A 15,695-nucleotide genomic window follows, 5' to 3' on the forward strand; every position below is an offset into this window, starting at 1 on the left:
TAATAATGGCCACTGACCATTTAGTTTTTTTTTTTTTAAACTCCTTATATTGTCACTATTCTATTATAAACACAAAGTCTTCTAGTCTAGAGCATATAATGCTCTGTAAGAAACCATTTGGTGAAAGCTAAGCATTGACAGCCTGAGGAATCAAGTCTGAGAAATACTGACTGTGAAACCTGACCTGTACTTACCTGAGGATCTTAGGGAAAGAGGACAGTACAACGGAGTGGTCACTACAGCACAGCGAGACTCAATTGTGTATTAAGTTCTCCAACTCCAAACACATTTTTAAAGCTAGCCTACCTCAAGTTTATTTTTTTAAGTAAAGGCTCCAATACTAAACTAACAGCATTTCCTCATATCAATGTTAGAGATCTAAAACAAAGACAATATCCTATTTTTATTTAGGTTTGATCTAAGCTTTAAAAGTTTTAAGCAAAAGCCATGAAAATCTTAGTAATGTTACATGTTTGCCAAGTATGTCTGAATAATGCCAACGTAAGAGGTGCTTGAGCAAGATCTATATTCTCCAGAGTTAAGTAAAAGTATTAAAACAAAACAATAAGAAAGAAAAGCACATGAATTTGGGGTTGAGGTTGGAATAGGAGACAGTTTCAGACCTGGTTTAATCCTGAGAAAGATGGGTCCTGAGAAGGACTAACAGTCATGCTTCTTTTCCTCTTCCCCACTGGAGATTCTAAACACTGAACAGACAATAGAGGTGGCAGTGCATCAAACAGTATTGCGTACATTGCAACAATGGCCGGCGCAGACAGGCAACACCGAGGCATTAGAGAAAGAACAGGGTAGCCAAATGCCATCCTTCTTCCACCAAGCACTGTAGCTTCTCAAGTTTTCCAAATAAAAATCACATGCTCAAGAACATTGAATTCTAGAATACTTAAGGTTTTAATGCCATTATGATTGTGTCACTGCCTGAAACAGGGGTATCAATGGTGACATTTGGCTATTTATTTTTTAAATAAAAAATGGGAAATTTGGATCTGCAATCTTTGACACCACAATCTGCCCTTCCCCCCAAAAGAATGTATGGGGGAAAAATCTTCAGTAAGGAAGAGGTAGAAGGCATTTAGTCACCTTAAAATTTATTTTTAAAAGCATGCAGGGCCGATTACTGGAAGAGATGAGCAAATTCACTACAATCGGAGTGGCTACTCCTAAATATCAAATTCAGAACAATTTCCAAGTTAACAAATTTAACTTCAAAAACCAAACTCAGAAGCTGCCCCTACCCCATCAAGCCTGATCCCTTATGGATACAAAACTACTGATACAAGCTGACTGAAGGAGCTGGTCTTACACAATGGGCACTTTCAAGCTACCATAGTACAGAAAACACCAAAAAACAAAAAACAAAAACAAAAAAAACCAAAAAACCAACAACTATAGAAACATAACACTCAAGTGTCCAAGAGGAACATTTTAATGTGAATCTTACAGGAAGCACTTCACTTCTGTCCTACAGTCTCTCTGAAGCTGCTACAGGTAAGCAGTGACACAAAATCATTTTACTCTCTGTACGAAAGACAGATTCTAAAAAGGATAATGGACTTCAAGACATCTATGTGATTAAAGGAACTCATACTCATAAGAAGGGGGAAAGAGGGTGAGGTTTTACTACCTAGGCCATTGTTTAAAGGGAAGGCAAAAACCATGTACTTACTGCTCTGCTACTGTGCAGAACAGGGATAACATGGGAATAATGGGTGTTTCAGGGTAAGAAAACAGGAAGGAGAGGGCTGGGAAATGGCCAAAAGAAGAATCAAACTACCAAAACTGCAGGAGAAAAAATTAAGACCATTATTTTTTCCAACCAATTACCAGGTTTTGCAATAGTAACTAAGAACCTGGATGCTTCAAAGAGAGAAGCTACATTTCTTCACATGCAATTTGGGGATGCAACATAAATTATATGGCTGAAAAGCCCTTCAATATATGAAGTTCAGTGAAAAATCTAATTTCCTAAAACTTGGTAGGACCAACATTAATATCGCTCACATTAGTAACACCGGTTCTAATAACGGCTCCAAGTTGGCATTCATACAGGCAAACAAAGTAAACATTTACAGCTGGACCTAAAACACCACATTCCCTAACTGGTTAACAAATGGGAAGTTTCCTTCCAAAAAAAACAAACAAAAAAGGCTCCCACCCCCCCATTTGTCCTGAAGTTGAGAATTTCTGAGATCATCAGATCGGAACATGCTTCGTGCATTGCCAATGCTGCCTGTCTGCCCGAGCTCAACATTGAATGAATAAAGAAAGCAATTCACTCAATAAAACTAAGCATTGCAGACAAAATTTCAATATAATTAGTTTCTAACTGCAATCATGCGTTACTACTATCACCCCATATGTGGAACCCATGTCAGGAACCCCCAATAAGCACTCATTTTGCTATATGAATGCTCAATTCACTAGTCAGTATTTTCCTGTAACAGCATGGAGGAGGGGTGGAGAACTCACCCAATTTGAAACCCAAGTAATAAACTGTAAGCTACTTTTGAAGCAGGCCCAAAAGTTATTCTTTTAAATACACCAATCCAAGGACTGAAGATTTCTCAGTATCAACCATGCTCAGTCAGCAAGTGTTAATGCCATACTGACAGATGGGTCAGTGGTTGCCACACTGGCACAAGCACATGTATTACAAAACCCACAGTTTAGTGTCCAAAATTAAGATCTGATTTGTACCATTGAGGAGGGGTTATATGTAAATGTTTTCACTATTTAAGTGAATGAAAACTAGATACAATTGTCCCAAATTAAATTTAGGTGATTAAAACTCATTAAAAAGCCCTTGGAATTTTATATTTTCACATAAATAAACTAACCTTGGTTGGTTAAGTTGGAGAGAATATATTTCAAGTTACTAAGTTAATAGAGTTAGGTGATTATGCTAGCACAATCTCTTAAGCAAATTACAGCAAATTCAATTTACTATGGCTTTTTAAAAGATTCAAGAGTTTATCAAAGCAATCTGTATCAATATTTTACTCTGTTCTTTCATGCACAGCATTTAACTAACCTTATTACAGTGACGCCCAATACCCATTAGGAAGTTATCTGGTTTAATGTCTCTGTGTATAAAATTCTTTGTGTGCACATACTCAATTCTACTGATCATCTGAAAAAGAAAAAGGGTAGGAATAATACATGATAAAGATAAAAGAAAGCAACTCATAATTCCTCAAGTACTCCAGTATGTTAATTACTAATAATCTATAATGACAGCACTAGAAAAACAAAAAGTGGAAGAACAACAAAATCCTTCATCTCTTTCAAGCCTGGCTATCTGGGCCTAAACTTGTAATGGTTTTTGGCCTGTTGCTCTGCTAGTATGAATGATTAAAAACACAGGCTGCTGGAAGTGATGGTACTCACCTTTAATACCAACCAGCTTTAGTACAGGCAGGTGGATCTCTACAGGGTCCACACAGTAAGAAAGAATGGTTTCTAAGGACTACATTCCCAGAAAGCATTGCTGCAGTTTTTAGCAACTTCTTTCTCATGTTACTGGTGTTACTCTTCTACCATAGAACCTTAATTTATTTTTGTATTGTTCTCTTCTTGCCTTTTAACTCCCAGAAGGGACGATTTATTCTACTTTGGATACTCAAGTAGTAAACCTAAGGAGTCTCAAGCCAGGCTGGTATTTCTAAAATGTCCTGGTGTTGTTGCTTCAATGCTATTAATGTTCCAGATTTTTTTTACGTTAAGTATCAATTTGGCTAAAGATTAATTTTTTGTTATTCTGGTGCCTCATTAATTAAATAAAAAAGGTTTTCCATCACAGACAGGATCTTGTATAAAGCTTAGGCTGGACTTGAATTGGTAACCCACTTCAGCTTCCCAAATGCTGAGATCTTCAAGAGCCTGTGCCACCATACACAGTAAAAATTCAGAATGCTACATGTAATGCTGTATCTTATTCCCAGAGGAACCCATTTATAAAACACACTAGACTGTACACCTGAACAAATAACCTGCTACTGTAGGACAACAAACAAATTTTTAATGCTTTTTGAGAAAATTACTGACACATGGGGTTACAACTACTCTGCTCTATGAAATGTTGACATATAAACAACCTTTCTCAGTTTTTAATTTTTTTTTTTTTCAAAAGTTCACATACCTGGTCAGCTAACATAAGTACAGTCTTCATAGTGAACCTTCTTGAACAGAAATTGAAGAGGTCTTCAAGGCTGGGCCCCAGGAGATCCATGACTAGCACATTGTAGTCTTTTTCTTGTCCATACCACCTAACAAAGCAAAAGTCAATACAAAACATTAATTATCACTTAATATCATATAATTTCAATTGTTTAAAGGTTAAGGCCTATTTCTTAGGCATGGTAGTTCACACCTAATAATCTCAGTACTTGGGAGACTAAGGAAGATGAGTTTTAAACTAGGGAGATTCTATCTCAAAGACAGATTTAAACTTTTTGTTTATCTAAGGTAACATTTTCTCTAGTCACAAGACAAAACCATTAATACACTTTATTAAAAAATAAGGAATAAGAAGACCTTTTCCCTCTTGCATGGCCACCTAATAACTTTTCACCAGCATAGTTCAGTTTTGTAGCCATCTGTATTACTTAATTCTTTGTAACTGAAGAAAGGACCCCAGCCATCCCACAACACTTCAGGAAGCCCTCTTATCATTGGCTCCTGGCTTCCTTCACACCAAACTGCACCTCAATTATTTGTCCTCTGAAAAGGAATTCCATTTTTGCTTAGTTTAGTATTGTAAAAGTAGTAACAAAACATGATATTTATCTCTTCAAGAATTGCATCAGCTATCCTGTGTTATATTGTACATAAGTAAAATCTCACTCCAACAACTTAAGTGTCAATACTGTTAATTTTTCTTGTTGCAAGGACTAGAAATCACTACAAGTTTTTTCACATTTTAATGTCTGTAAACACAAATTCTTCTCAGAAACAATATGGAGACAAGCTGGCTATATACAGCAAGCCTGTCTCCAGAAACAACTAAAACTGATATAAATGACTTAAAAGCCTAACCTGGTTTCTTTGTTAATACTAGGTACTAAAGCCAAGATTTTACCATATTTAGAAATATGTTAAAAAATGCCGAAAAGGAGAGAAAAATAAAAGCTATGTCAAAGGCGTTACAAATCTGCATGTGGCTGTGCTTGTCAGGAGCCTGAGGCAGAGCTTGAGGCCAGCCTAAACTACAGGGTAAGATGAAGTCCTGTCTCAAAAGATCAAAAGAGAGCACTAAGTAACGGTGTCTAGGAAACAAAGTGTTTTAAAGCTATTATTATTATTATTATTTACAATTTTTACAATTTACATGGTTAGGATCTAACATGCGTTCTGTTGATAAACAGTCCTGATTTTAAAACATCAGTTTTAACACAAGAATATGAAGGTTTTTCTAGAGGATAGTTTACTGTATAATGTTCTATGGTTTATCTTTTTTAAAAAGTTATTTATTTTAACTAGTCATCCCAGATACTCAATACTTTATCTCTTTAATGCCATCTATCACAACACAGTGGGTTTCAAGAGAAATACAAAATAAAACCTCATTCAGTTGGCTCTAAACTCAGACCTTTACTGATAGAGCACATATTCAGTTGTATCAAATTTTCTCCCTAAAATCTTAGTAAAAAGAAAAGGTCATTAAACATACAATGTATACTTGTATAAAATTACCATGTCAAATAGTGGCAGGCCTGTTATAGGTAACTACACACTTTCCGACTGGGTGAAGCTAGCTGCACAGGGAGGAACTCGCATCTGGTACTATAAGCTTGGTCAACAGTCTATGGTTGGGAACTCATAGGTGGGAAAGCTTCCATTATCACATTGCTAACTGGAGACTGTGCAGATCAGAATGTTAGTGCACCAGCACGGCTGCCAGCTGCGCTCACAGGCTCCTTCCGGTTTATGTTTATGTGCTTACTGTAAAGACTCCTAAACAGTGCCGAGAATAAGTAACAGAACTCAAGGTGAACCTTAATTGGGACTTCTATATCATGTTCTCCCAAGACTCAGGGAACATCCCAAAAGAATATAAGAGCTAGAGAAAGGGGTAGAACATTTTCTTCTGGACCTAAATAATATGGCTATTGTACTCTTGAACTCTCTCATCAGTTCTGATTATCAGCATAAAGCCTACACACCACTCAAGCTATTGTACATTTATGAATCTGATGCTCAAGTAGCTGACACAGAAATCTGTTGAATCTCTTGGAACTCAAGTTATGGACAACTGTAAGCCACCGTGTTGGTGCTAGGATGTGAATTCCAGTCCTCTGAAAGAGCAACAAATGCCCTTAAATTATTGAGTATCTCTCCACTCATGTAGCTACTTACTATCATGGTTAGGATCTGAAAAAGACTCACTTCACTGGATTCAAACAGATGACTTCAATGGTGTGTCTCCCTTGAATCTGACTGTGCTGCTAGTTTTATGTGAACTTTGTACAAGCCAGAGTCATACGAAGAGGGAACCTCAATCTGTAAAATGGCTCCACTAGATTGGCTTGTGGGCAAGCTGTGATGCAGCTTCTTGATGTGAGCAAGTCCAGAAGGTACCACTCTTAGGCTGGTGGTCCTGGATACTATAAAGCAGTCTGAGTAAGCCAGTAAGCAAGCAGTATCCTCCATGGCCTCTGCATCAGCTTTTGCTTCCAAGTTCCTAGCCTGAGTTCCCTCAGTTGTGCTATGCTAAAATAAACTAAATAAGCTAAAATAAACTCTTTCCTAAAAAAGTTGCTTTTGGCCATGGTGCTTTGTCATAGGAACAGATAGCCCTAACATAAGACACTGACCAGTGAAAGCAATTGAGGGCTTTCAGGTACTGCCTAAAGCTTATTCTTACACTATCTTCTTGAAGTTAAGAAAGCATCATGTCCTTACACGTTCAATCTCAGTTTGAGATTTACACAGTTCTCCTTATTTTCAGAGGAAGACAAACTTGCTGGTAGCACACACCTGGCTCATGACCCATAGCCAAAAAACATAATTTTCGACTTTTCATTCAAGTGTGCCTACTTTAAACTTGCTGGTACACAGTAACCACTCATATAGGAAAGAATAGCTTTTTATATCTACAGGTTACTATAGATATGCTACATAAGTATGCTCATAAACTTAAGAATGTCAAAGTAACCAAGACAGTTTTAACCACCAAAGAGTTTATCTGAAGAATAGCAGCTAATATTTATTTCTATATTAAAATTACAGAAGTTCAAAACTGGAACACTGATTTCACTTAGTGGAACATGGTGTTAGGAATTAATTTAAACCTAGTGCCAACAACCCCCACACAAAAACAATCCAAACAACAATAAAAAGGCATTATTTATAACAGAAAAAGAAAGCCAAGTGTGGTGGCACATACCTCTAATCTCATCACTAGGAAAGCAAAGGCTGGTAAATCTCAAGTTCAAAACCAGCCTGGTCTACACAGTAAGACAACCCCACCTCAAAAACAAAACAAAAATAAACACGAAGAACAGAAAAAGTAGAGAATGGTATTCATAAAAGCATGACCTCCAGCCCAGAGGTTTTTACTACACCTCTAACAAATAAAGTATGTGAGACACATCTAATATAACTGTTTCCAAGCTTTTCAATTTCAGATAAAGGCTGGCATGACAACAAAGTCTGAAAGTTCACTTGTAAACTTCTCCACTGTGCATTTAAAGGCAATACAAATTAAGCACAGGAACTTATTTTACCTATTCTTTAGCCACTGTAGTGGCTTTAATATAAAACAAACAAAAATAACAATAAAAACCAAAGCAGCAACCGCTCTTGGTATTTACTTAGAAAATTTAAATGGCTAATAGTAATAAACCTTATGATAAGCTAAAGAACCCTGACATTTTTTTTAAAGACAAGATTTCACTTGTGGTCCAGGCTGGCCAGGAATACTGAGATTACATGTGTGTGCTACCATACTTGGCTTCTGAGACATTAAATTTCAACAGTACAGCAGCTCCTTTGCAACAGTATTCAAAGCAAAAAGAGCACAGCCACATTTCACTGCGTGGATTAGCAGTTAGCCTTGGCCCAGTCTTAGTCTAATACAAGTATTAGAACTGGAGAACATTTCAATTAGAAACTAAGGAACTTAACTATCCATGCATCAAACACTTCTAAAATTCAACATGTATAGCTGGATTTAAAAAAGTAAACACACACATACAATGAAGCCAGAGTAAGTGTGTTTTTTATACTCTAACACTATGCTGAGAACCTACCAGCAAGACCTATTTCTTTTACTCAAAGCACTGTACGAATGCACACAAAACACCATGTTTTTACATACAGTTTTAGATACTCCTTTCTCCAAAACAAAACAACCAACCAACCAACCAACCCAAAAAACCCCAAATCATCTGGTTGTATGAGGTTCACAGTATAGCCTCCAGCACCAGTCTGATACGGCATTCCGTAAGCACATAAATTAAGAGTTCACTGATGTTTTTCTGTGACAGAGTTTCTCTAGATAGCCCTGTCTGGCCTAGAGCTGGCTCTGGAGACCCAAGCTAACTTCAAACGCAAGACATCCACCTGCCACAGCCCCCCAAGTGCTGAATTAAAGGCATGAGCCAACACAGAGGTGAAGGTATCACTGAGATATAGTTCAGAAACAATAGGGATAAATAGGCTGAGCAAAGAGAGGCAATGGTTATTTAAACCCTACATAGTGTAGTATGGTTGTTCCTATATTTTCACATCAGAATCGCCCCACAAGGCCTTAAATAACTATGTCACATACAAAGTGCTATTTTTTACAGAAACTTCCAACTTACAGGATTGCTGTAATGATTAAGAGAGATAATTAATATATAATGCCTGGATTGTGTTTGACTCTTGTTCTTCATTTACTTATTTTTCCAAAATGTTTATGTGTATTATATTAGTGACCACAGAGGAGGGGTTGGGTTCCCTGGAGCTAGAGTTAGTTATTAGCCAACATGGGTGCTGGGAATATAATTCAGATCTTCCACAAGAGTAGTACACATTCTTAACTACTGGTTTGTTTTGTTTGAGTGCCTTAAGTAGCTCAGGTTGTTCTTGAAACTCCTGCCTCAAAAATTATGGAATTCTAGGTTCAAATACAGTTTGGCTTTTGCTTTTTCCATTTTCATTTAATATCTAATGCTCTTCAAACAATCCTTTTTTGTATGGTACTTTCATAATCCTATTAAAACAGCCACACATTTCTACTGACTGGTCACTGAGACTAACTAGAGAATGGCAATATTCTAGGTCTTCAATGGGAAAGAACTGAGTATTCAACCAGCAGCCATCACAACTACAAAATTATTTTGTCATGCAACCTGTACAAATACATAAAGCGAGGAGACTATCAACCAGAAGGCTTTGCTATTACTTTGTTTTATGCAATTTTTCATCAAATTTAGAATAACACACAACTACGATATAAAAATTAAGCTGTGGGTTATAAAGGACAAGCAATTCATATACATAATTATTGTAGCGCAGGAAGGGCATACACTTGTCAAAACTAATTCAACCACATTAGCACCTGTATATTTCACTGTATGTAAATTATACCTAAGCTTTAACCAGAGAGCATCATTTTAAGCTCACTCACTTTAAGCTTTAAAAAGACAGTTATGTAAATCTACTCATAGCACCCATGAGGCAGAAGGATCTAAGTTCAAGGCCAGCCTTGCCCACAAAGGCAGACAGTTACATGGTGAGAACCTGACTCAAAAAGATGTAAAAAATTCTAGATTTCTGTTTATACATTTTTCTTCTTAGCAGACTAGTATTGCTATGTCACCCAGGCTGGCCTCAGACAATGCTCCAACTGCTGGGATTACACTGGTATGAGCCACCACGCCTAGCTATCTTAAATACTGGCACTTAAATTTAGCATCTCCCATATGTTAAGCATGTGGTCCAGCACTGACCCACAGTGCTAAGCCAGGTTTTATTTTTTTGTTCAATTAATGTGTGTGGATGGAGACAGGGAAATTGTGGACAGTGAATGAAGCTAAGCGTGGCTCTTTCAAATAGAAAGGTGTGTAGTATAGAGCAGGCTCGGTATGACCTTGACAGCAAGGTGATAATGGCTCTCAGGAGAACTAGGAGCCAGAAGACTAGGGACTCTCCTGGGACTCAAGGTTTAATTTGTATGAGTAGATATTCTTTATACATCTCTTTGGTTTTATTTGGCTCAAAAACACCATCCCATAAATTAACAATATAAGTCATTTCTAGCATACTGTGATTTAGTTATACTTTGAAAGAAGTCACTTTTTATAACACTTTCAACAGCTGTTTTCCTCTATAACATTACAACCATATCTACAAGACATACACTTAATTGTTTAAACTGCTTTTAGCAGGGAAAAGAATTAGCTAATATTTTGTAAATACCCGATAGGTATTTTCTAAAATACCTGACATCCAGATGCAGACAACAGGAAGGTATGGTTAAAGTAAAAAGTATTTTTCCATACTCTCAACCACCTTCTTATACACAATTTTCCTATAAAAGTATATTCTACCATTATGTCTTTCTAAAAGTTGCCCAAAGCATATGCATTTATAAGTCTTGAAACTTGGAGGTAGTTTCACAAAATAACATTCTGACATAGCACTAAGCTCTGGGGGGGGGGGGGGGATGCTTGTAACTATCAACTGGAAGGTCTTGTGTATCCTGTGTGAATGTATGTCATGTGTGAAATCAGATCCTCAAATACTCTTAACCGCTTAGCCTCCCCAACATTTCCATTCAGCACTTTCCCACTCTCCACAGAGCTAAAAGCATAAATTATTAATGTTCTTTTTAATTGTATAAATGAGGAAAGTGATGAGCCTCAAAGAAGTTTAAGAGACTCTAGATCACCCTAGTTTCAAGCGCCTTGAGCAGATATAGAATTCAAACATTTAATACCTAATTGTTCTACCTAGGTAGAACTCAGTTCCTGTTTAATCAACTTTTTCCTTTACAGAAGTTAATTCAATTCAAAGCAGCACATCAAAAAAGAATGTAAAGGAAATATTAATTCTAGATGAGCTCACAGATGTTCCACAAGCCAAAAGGATTTAGTTTCTTATACCACACAACTAGATGCCATACTTTCACTCCTGAGCTTGAAGTTCTAAGTGGCTTTAAGTCACTCAAAGTATACAGGAAGAGGAAGGCCAGGTAATTTTGAGACTTTTTTTTCAAAGATATACCATAATATCTTAAAGCCCATCTTATGAACAGATTGCATGTGTGCATACAAAGCTAAGTATGAAAGGGGGATGCACATGATGGGTAAAATGAGGTGAAATTTTACATCTTAAAATTAATATCAACTAATGGATACAAAAGAATGCTCTATTCACCTAAAACTAGCCAGCCAACTTACCTGAATCTTTACCAAGTAAATATTTATCAGATATATACTATGTATAAGTGACATAGAAATACTGAAGAATATACAAGAACGGGAAAATGCTACTTCCCTTTAAAACCAACAAACCAATGTGGCCAGCACTACAGGGAAAGACAGAAGAATCTAAGTTTGAGGCTAGCCAGAACTGAACAGTGAGACCAGTCTCAATTAACTGAAAACAAGCAAAACCAAAACCCAACACACCGTCTGTATTTGTTTCTATGTACCTACTCCTACCATTGCTAAACAATCTAACTTTCCCCATCCCTACCTAATTACCACATTCTGCCTTAGGAACCACTCCCAGAAGCCACTCTATTCTTGGATGTCCTCCCCAACCAGTCCACCAAGCTTTCATCCTGAAATCTCAGCTCCTTTCCCAGGAAGCCTTAATTTAAAAGCCAGGCTAATCTATTTAACCCCACCCACAGAAAGCTTACAAAGGCCATAACTCTCTCTGGATTCACCATCTTATAATAGGCACCTACTAGTCTGTTCACATGTTAATTTATTCATCTGGTTATTTGGTATACTACTCACTACCCTTAATGATCTGTATCTGCATGTCCTTATGCTACCAGACTAAAGAACACATTAGTATTGGATTAGCATTATAAACGCAACGATCTAATGTTTGGATTTTTTTTGAAATTTACAATACAAATCTCCCATTACAGGGCAATATGGGGCATGACAACATGTGAAATGAACCAAACACAAATGACCTGACAGAGGCTGATTCTACTTAGGAAGCCCCAGGAAAACAATAGTAATAGAGGCAAGTCAGTAGAGGCCAGGGGCCGCATTTCCTCCCATGACAGTGTATATTAGAAACAAAAATCATTCAAAAACTCAAACTTGATCCCCTCCAATTTCACTTTAATCTCTGCCACATAAATCTGGATCCCCCCCCCCCCAAGAGCTCATTCTCATTTACAAATAACTAATGCTGCAGTTATCTCCCAGCATATTTATTAAAAATGTTCACTTTTTAAAAATGTGTTTTTCTCTCTTTTTTTGTTTTATTCTCGGTGTAGTCTTGGCTGTCCTGGACTCATTCTGTAGACCAGGCTGGCCTGTAACTCACAGCGATCCACCTGCCTCTGCTTCCTGAGTGCTGGGATAAAGGTGTGTGCCACCACGCCCCTAAAAAATGTGTTTTTAAAAGTAGCGTTATTTAGGTTGAAAGTAATTCATTAATTCAGGATTTAGGAAAAAAAAACAAAAAACAAACAAACAAACAAACAAAAACAGAAGCAGCAGCCAGGTGTGGCACAGCGCTCCTTTATTCCCAGCAGAGGCAGGCAGATCTCTATGAGTTCCAGGTGTCTACATAGCCCATTCTAGGCAGAGGAATAGTAAAAGAAAGAATATATTATGTAGCAGTCCATTTTAATTCTCAACTATGATTCTGTTGGCAAATGCTATGTTTGAGTACTGCTGGGCAACAGTGATGTTTAAACTATAGTTTTCAAAAATAAAGTTAATTTAAAATTCTTTCGCTAACATTAAATATTTGAAAGAGCAGTTTTTATCCCTATTATCATTTCTACTTACCATTAACATACCCTTCCAACAAAACCAACTCCCCTTAAATGTTACCAACAAGATAACTCAACAGGTTGAAATCACTTATCAAACTTCTGTTAAGGGAAGTTTTCTTTTATACAGCTGACCAGCAGATTTCAACAGTTGGTGCTGTTCAAAACTGCCTTTGCCATTACCCATAAAAACTTTCTAAGAACTGAAACATGTCAAATATTACCATTCACAAAGGCAAAAGGCAATGAACACTCCGGGCAGGGATATTAAGAATGTTCGTTTAGTACAATTTAACAAGTTTAGGTTGCATCTGCTGCAGAGATCACATACTGTCATGTCATCTTCCCAGAATCTCATGGCCTTATGAAACTCAAATTCTTGGCGTTTCATGGGTTAATCCATTTAACGCTGCTAAAGGGACATCAAGGAAGCTTAATTTGTAAATCCAAGCTGAGAAAAAGGCAGGAATATGGGGGTTGAGTCACGTCGCTCCGCCATTTTCTAAGCGGAGGAGGAAGACATGTTGGAACAAAAACACAACAAAAGAGCAGCCATTTCCCAAACCAGCTCCGATAACAAACCCAACAGATTAAACTCGGTTACATTCACACCTTCAAAACCACTTCAGTGCACAAAGGTACGAACATCAAAGGTCACCGTAAAGATAGCAAGAAGCCAACCCTTCCGCGTAGGGATCAAAGACGACCTGCATAGTTAACTGCAAACGAAAGCCTCGGGAAGCGGAAAAATAACAGAAGCTAAATGCAGCAGTGCAACAAACAAATTTCCACTAAGTTGAAGAGCTAAAATTTACCCAACGATTTCGGTTAACTGTGGAATCTGGGGCGGACTCAGCACCGAGACCGATGCATCCGGTCCCATTACCAGTCTCAAACCCTATCACCATTTCGCAATTCCCTCTGTAACTATGTATGTGCTCAGGGGTTCTTACCGTATGTGAGGGATGCCAACCCCACCTTGAAGGATCTTATACAGTTTGCTCTCGTACAGCAACTGGGGATGCCTGGCCTTCTGGGACTCTAGCTTCACTGCCACTTCCTGCAGAGAAAAGGGGACGGTGGCATCAACATCGCTACACAAACTCACTTGGGAAATGCTTGCTTCTGGTGGCCGCAAGGACGTGAAAGGATGGGGAAAGGCCACCTTTGTGATTACAAAACACAAGCAGCCTCAAAGAAGCAGCCTCAAAGGCCTTTTCCGAGGGCAATGGCTAACTCCCCAGGTCCTCCACATCTAAAGGATTCATCCAGAAAGGAAATATTGGAACATAAAGCGAGTTTATTTTTTTATTTTTTTTTAGGAAACTGTTCTAACTGGAACAAGAAACCATTAAATTTAAGAAATACAAAGAAAATCATGGCGATCACACGACTTCCCCCTTCTCATCTTAACGATTAAAAAGACGAGACAGTTTGAACAAGGTGGGAAACCTCAGAGTTTACCCAGCCTTTCTATCGGGTTTTTCCTTTTTAGGGAAATAGCAGGGGAGGCTGCTAAGCCAGGAAAACTGGCTCACTCCGGACTCCCCAGTGCGTGCGTGCGTGCGTGCCGTGGGAAGAGGCTTGGAATACTTAGGGGGGGTTGGGGTGAAAATAAGCCTAGCGTTAACGTCCCCCCCGGACCGGGTGATTACCTCGCCATTGGTGATGTTGATCGCCAGATAAATGTCCCCGAAGGAGCCAGATCCGATCTTCCGTACCAGTTTGTATTTCCCTCCGACGATAAATTCGGCCTTGGAGCCGCTGCTGCTCGCCATCCTGAGACGCGAAGATGGAGGCGGGGGCCGAGCCCCGACACCTCTGGGAAGAGGATGGAGGCCTCCGGGGCTGTTCCACCCGGCAGAACTGCAGAGCGTGGCAGCTACGGAAAACCGAGGCTTCTGTTGACGTTACAGGGCGCAGAGTCGGCCGAGAGAAGCCGGATCGCTGCCGCTCGCCGAGGGCCAGGCCGCAGTTTGCTGACGGGTGGTCGCGGCTGCTGAAGCTCGGCCACTTGCTATTTGGGAGGCCACCGATGTCTCGAGTTCGCGGCGACGTCGCGGGCTGGGAAAGGGGCTCGGTGTATCAGGGCGGCGGTCCCACTGCCACCAATGCCGCCGGCTCCGGCCCGGAGGGAACCCGTCACTCCGCCGAAGCCGCCATCTTGTTACTCCAGCTCCAGCCAACACAAAATGCCCCCAGTCCCCGGGAGCCGCTTCTTCACGGCGCAGAGCACTCTGGGAAAGGGATCTCGGGCCCTCTTTCGGTAGGGTGGGCTGCAGGAGGGAGGGCGGAACCGGATCCGCGAGAGTCGCTGCCCACGCTTGAAGCGTCACCCAGGCACGCCCAGCTGCGCCTGCGCACTGGTATGCCTGCTGACTGCGCAGGCCTGGTGCAGCTAGTCCTCTTCCCCGCCCCGGGCTCACTTCCACTTCCGCCCGTCTGCGGATCCGCTCTTGCTACCTGTTAGTCACCTCAGACCGCCGAGGCCTGTATCGGGCTGTGCGTCGAGGGCGCGTTAGGGAGTCACCTTCCCACACCTCCTTCCCAAATGTAGCCAATGAAAGCTTCTGGTCTCCTTGGGAGTTGAGTGTTGATCCTTATTCCGCGTTTGAAGCGCTCTATAACCTTTGATCCTTTAGGTCACTCTGAGGCCGTCCTTTTCCAGCCCATTTTCTGGGAGCAGAGTTTAGGAAGTAGTTCAGGTTTTAGTAGTGCC

At 39.5% G+C, this 15,695-nt stretch overlaps 1 protein-coding gene across 6 annotated transcripts in view; it reads right to left on the reverse strand.

Annotated features, from left to right (window-relative positions):
* Csnk1a1 (casein kinase 1 alpha 1) overlaps positions 1-14,764 on the reverse strand; it is a 33,209-nt gene extending 18,445 nt beyond the window's left edge. For 3 of the 6 annotated variants that reach the window (XR_002476317.2, XM_021633684.2, XM_021633683.2), the window contains exons 1-5: positions 14,632-14,764; positions 13,930-14,036; positions 4,160-4,286; positions 3,053-3,151; positions 624-707 (exon numbers count right to left, since the gene is read on the reverse strand). Coding sequence is in view for 4 of the 6 variants with exons in the window: in XM_021633684.2 (XP_021489359.1) it covers positions 624-707; positions 3,053-3,151; positions 4,160-4,286; positions 13,930-14,036; positions 14,632-14,754 (540 nt within the window). In the remaining 2 variants the exon portion in view is untranslated. The remainder of the gene's footprint in view (positions 1-623; positions 708-3,052; positions 3,152-4,159; positions 4,287-13,929; positions 14,037-14,631) is intronic. The other 3 variants (XR_002476318.2, XM_021633685.2, XM_060377208.1) reach the window with 1 other exon arrangement.
* Positions 14,765-15,695: the final 931 nt, after the last annotated feature.

Source organism: Meriones unguiculatus, chromosome 2 (genome assembly GCF_030254825.1).
Source record: "Meriones unguiculatus strain TT.TT164.6M chromosome 2, Bangor_MerUng_6.1, whole genome shotgun sequence".
Classification (NCBI taxonomy): Eukaryota; Metazoa; Chordata; class Mammalia; order Rodentia; family Muridae; genus Meriones; species Meriones unguiculatus.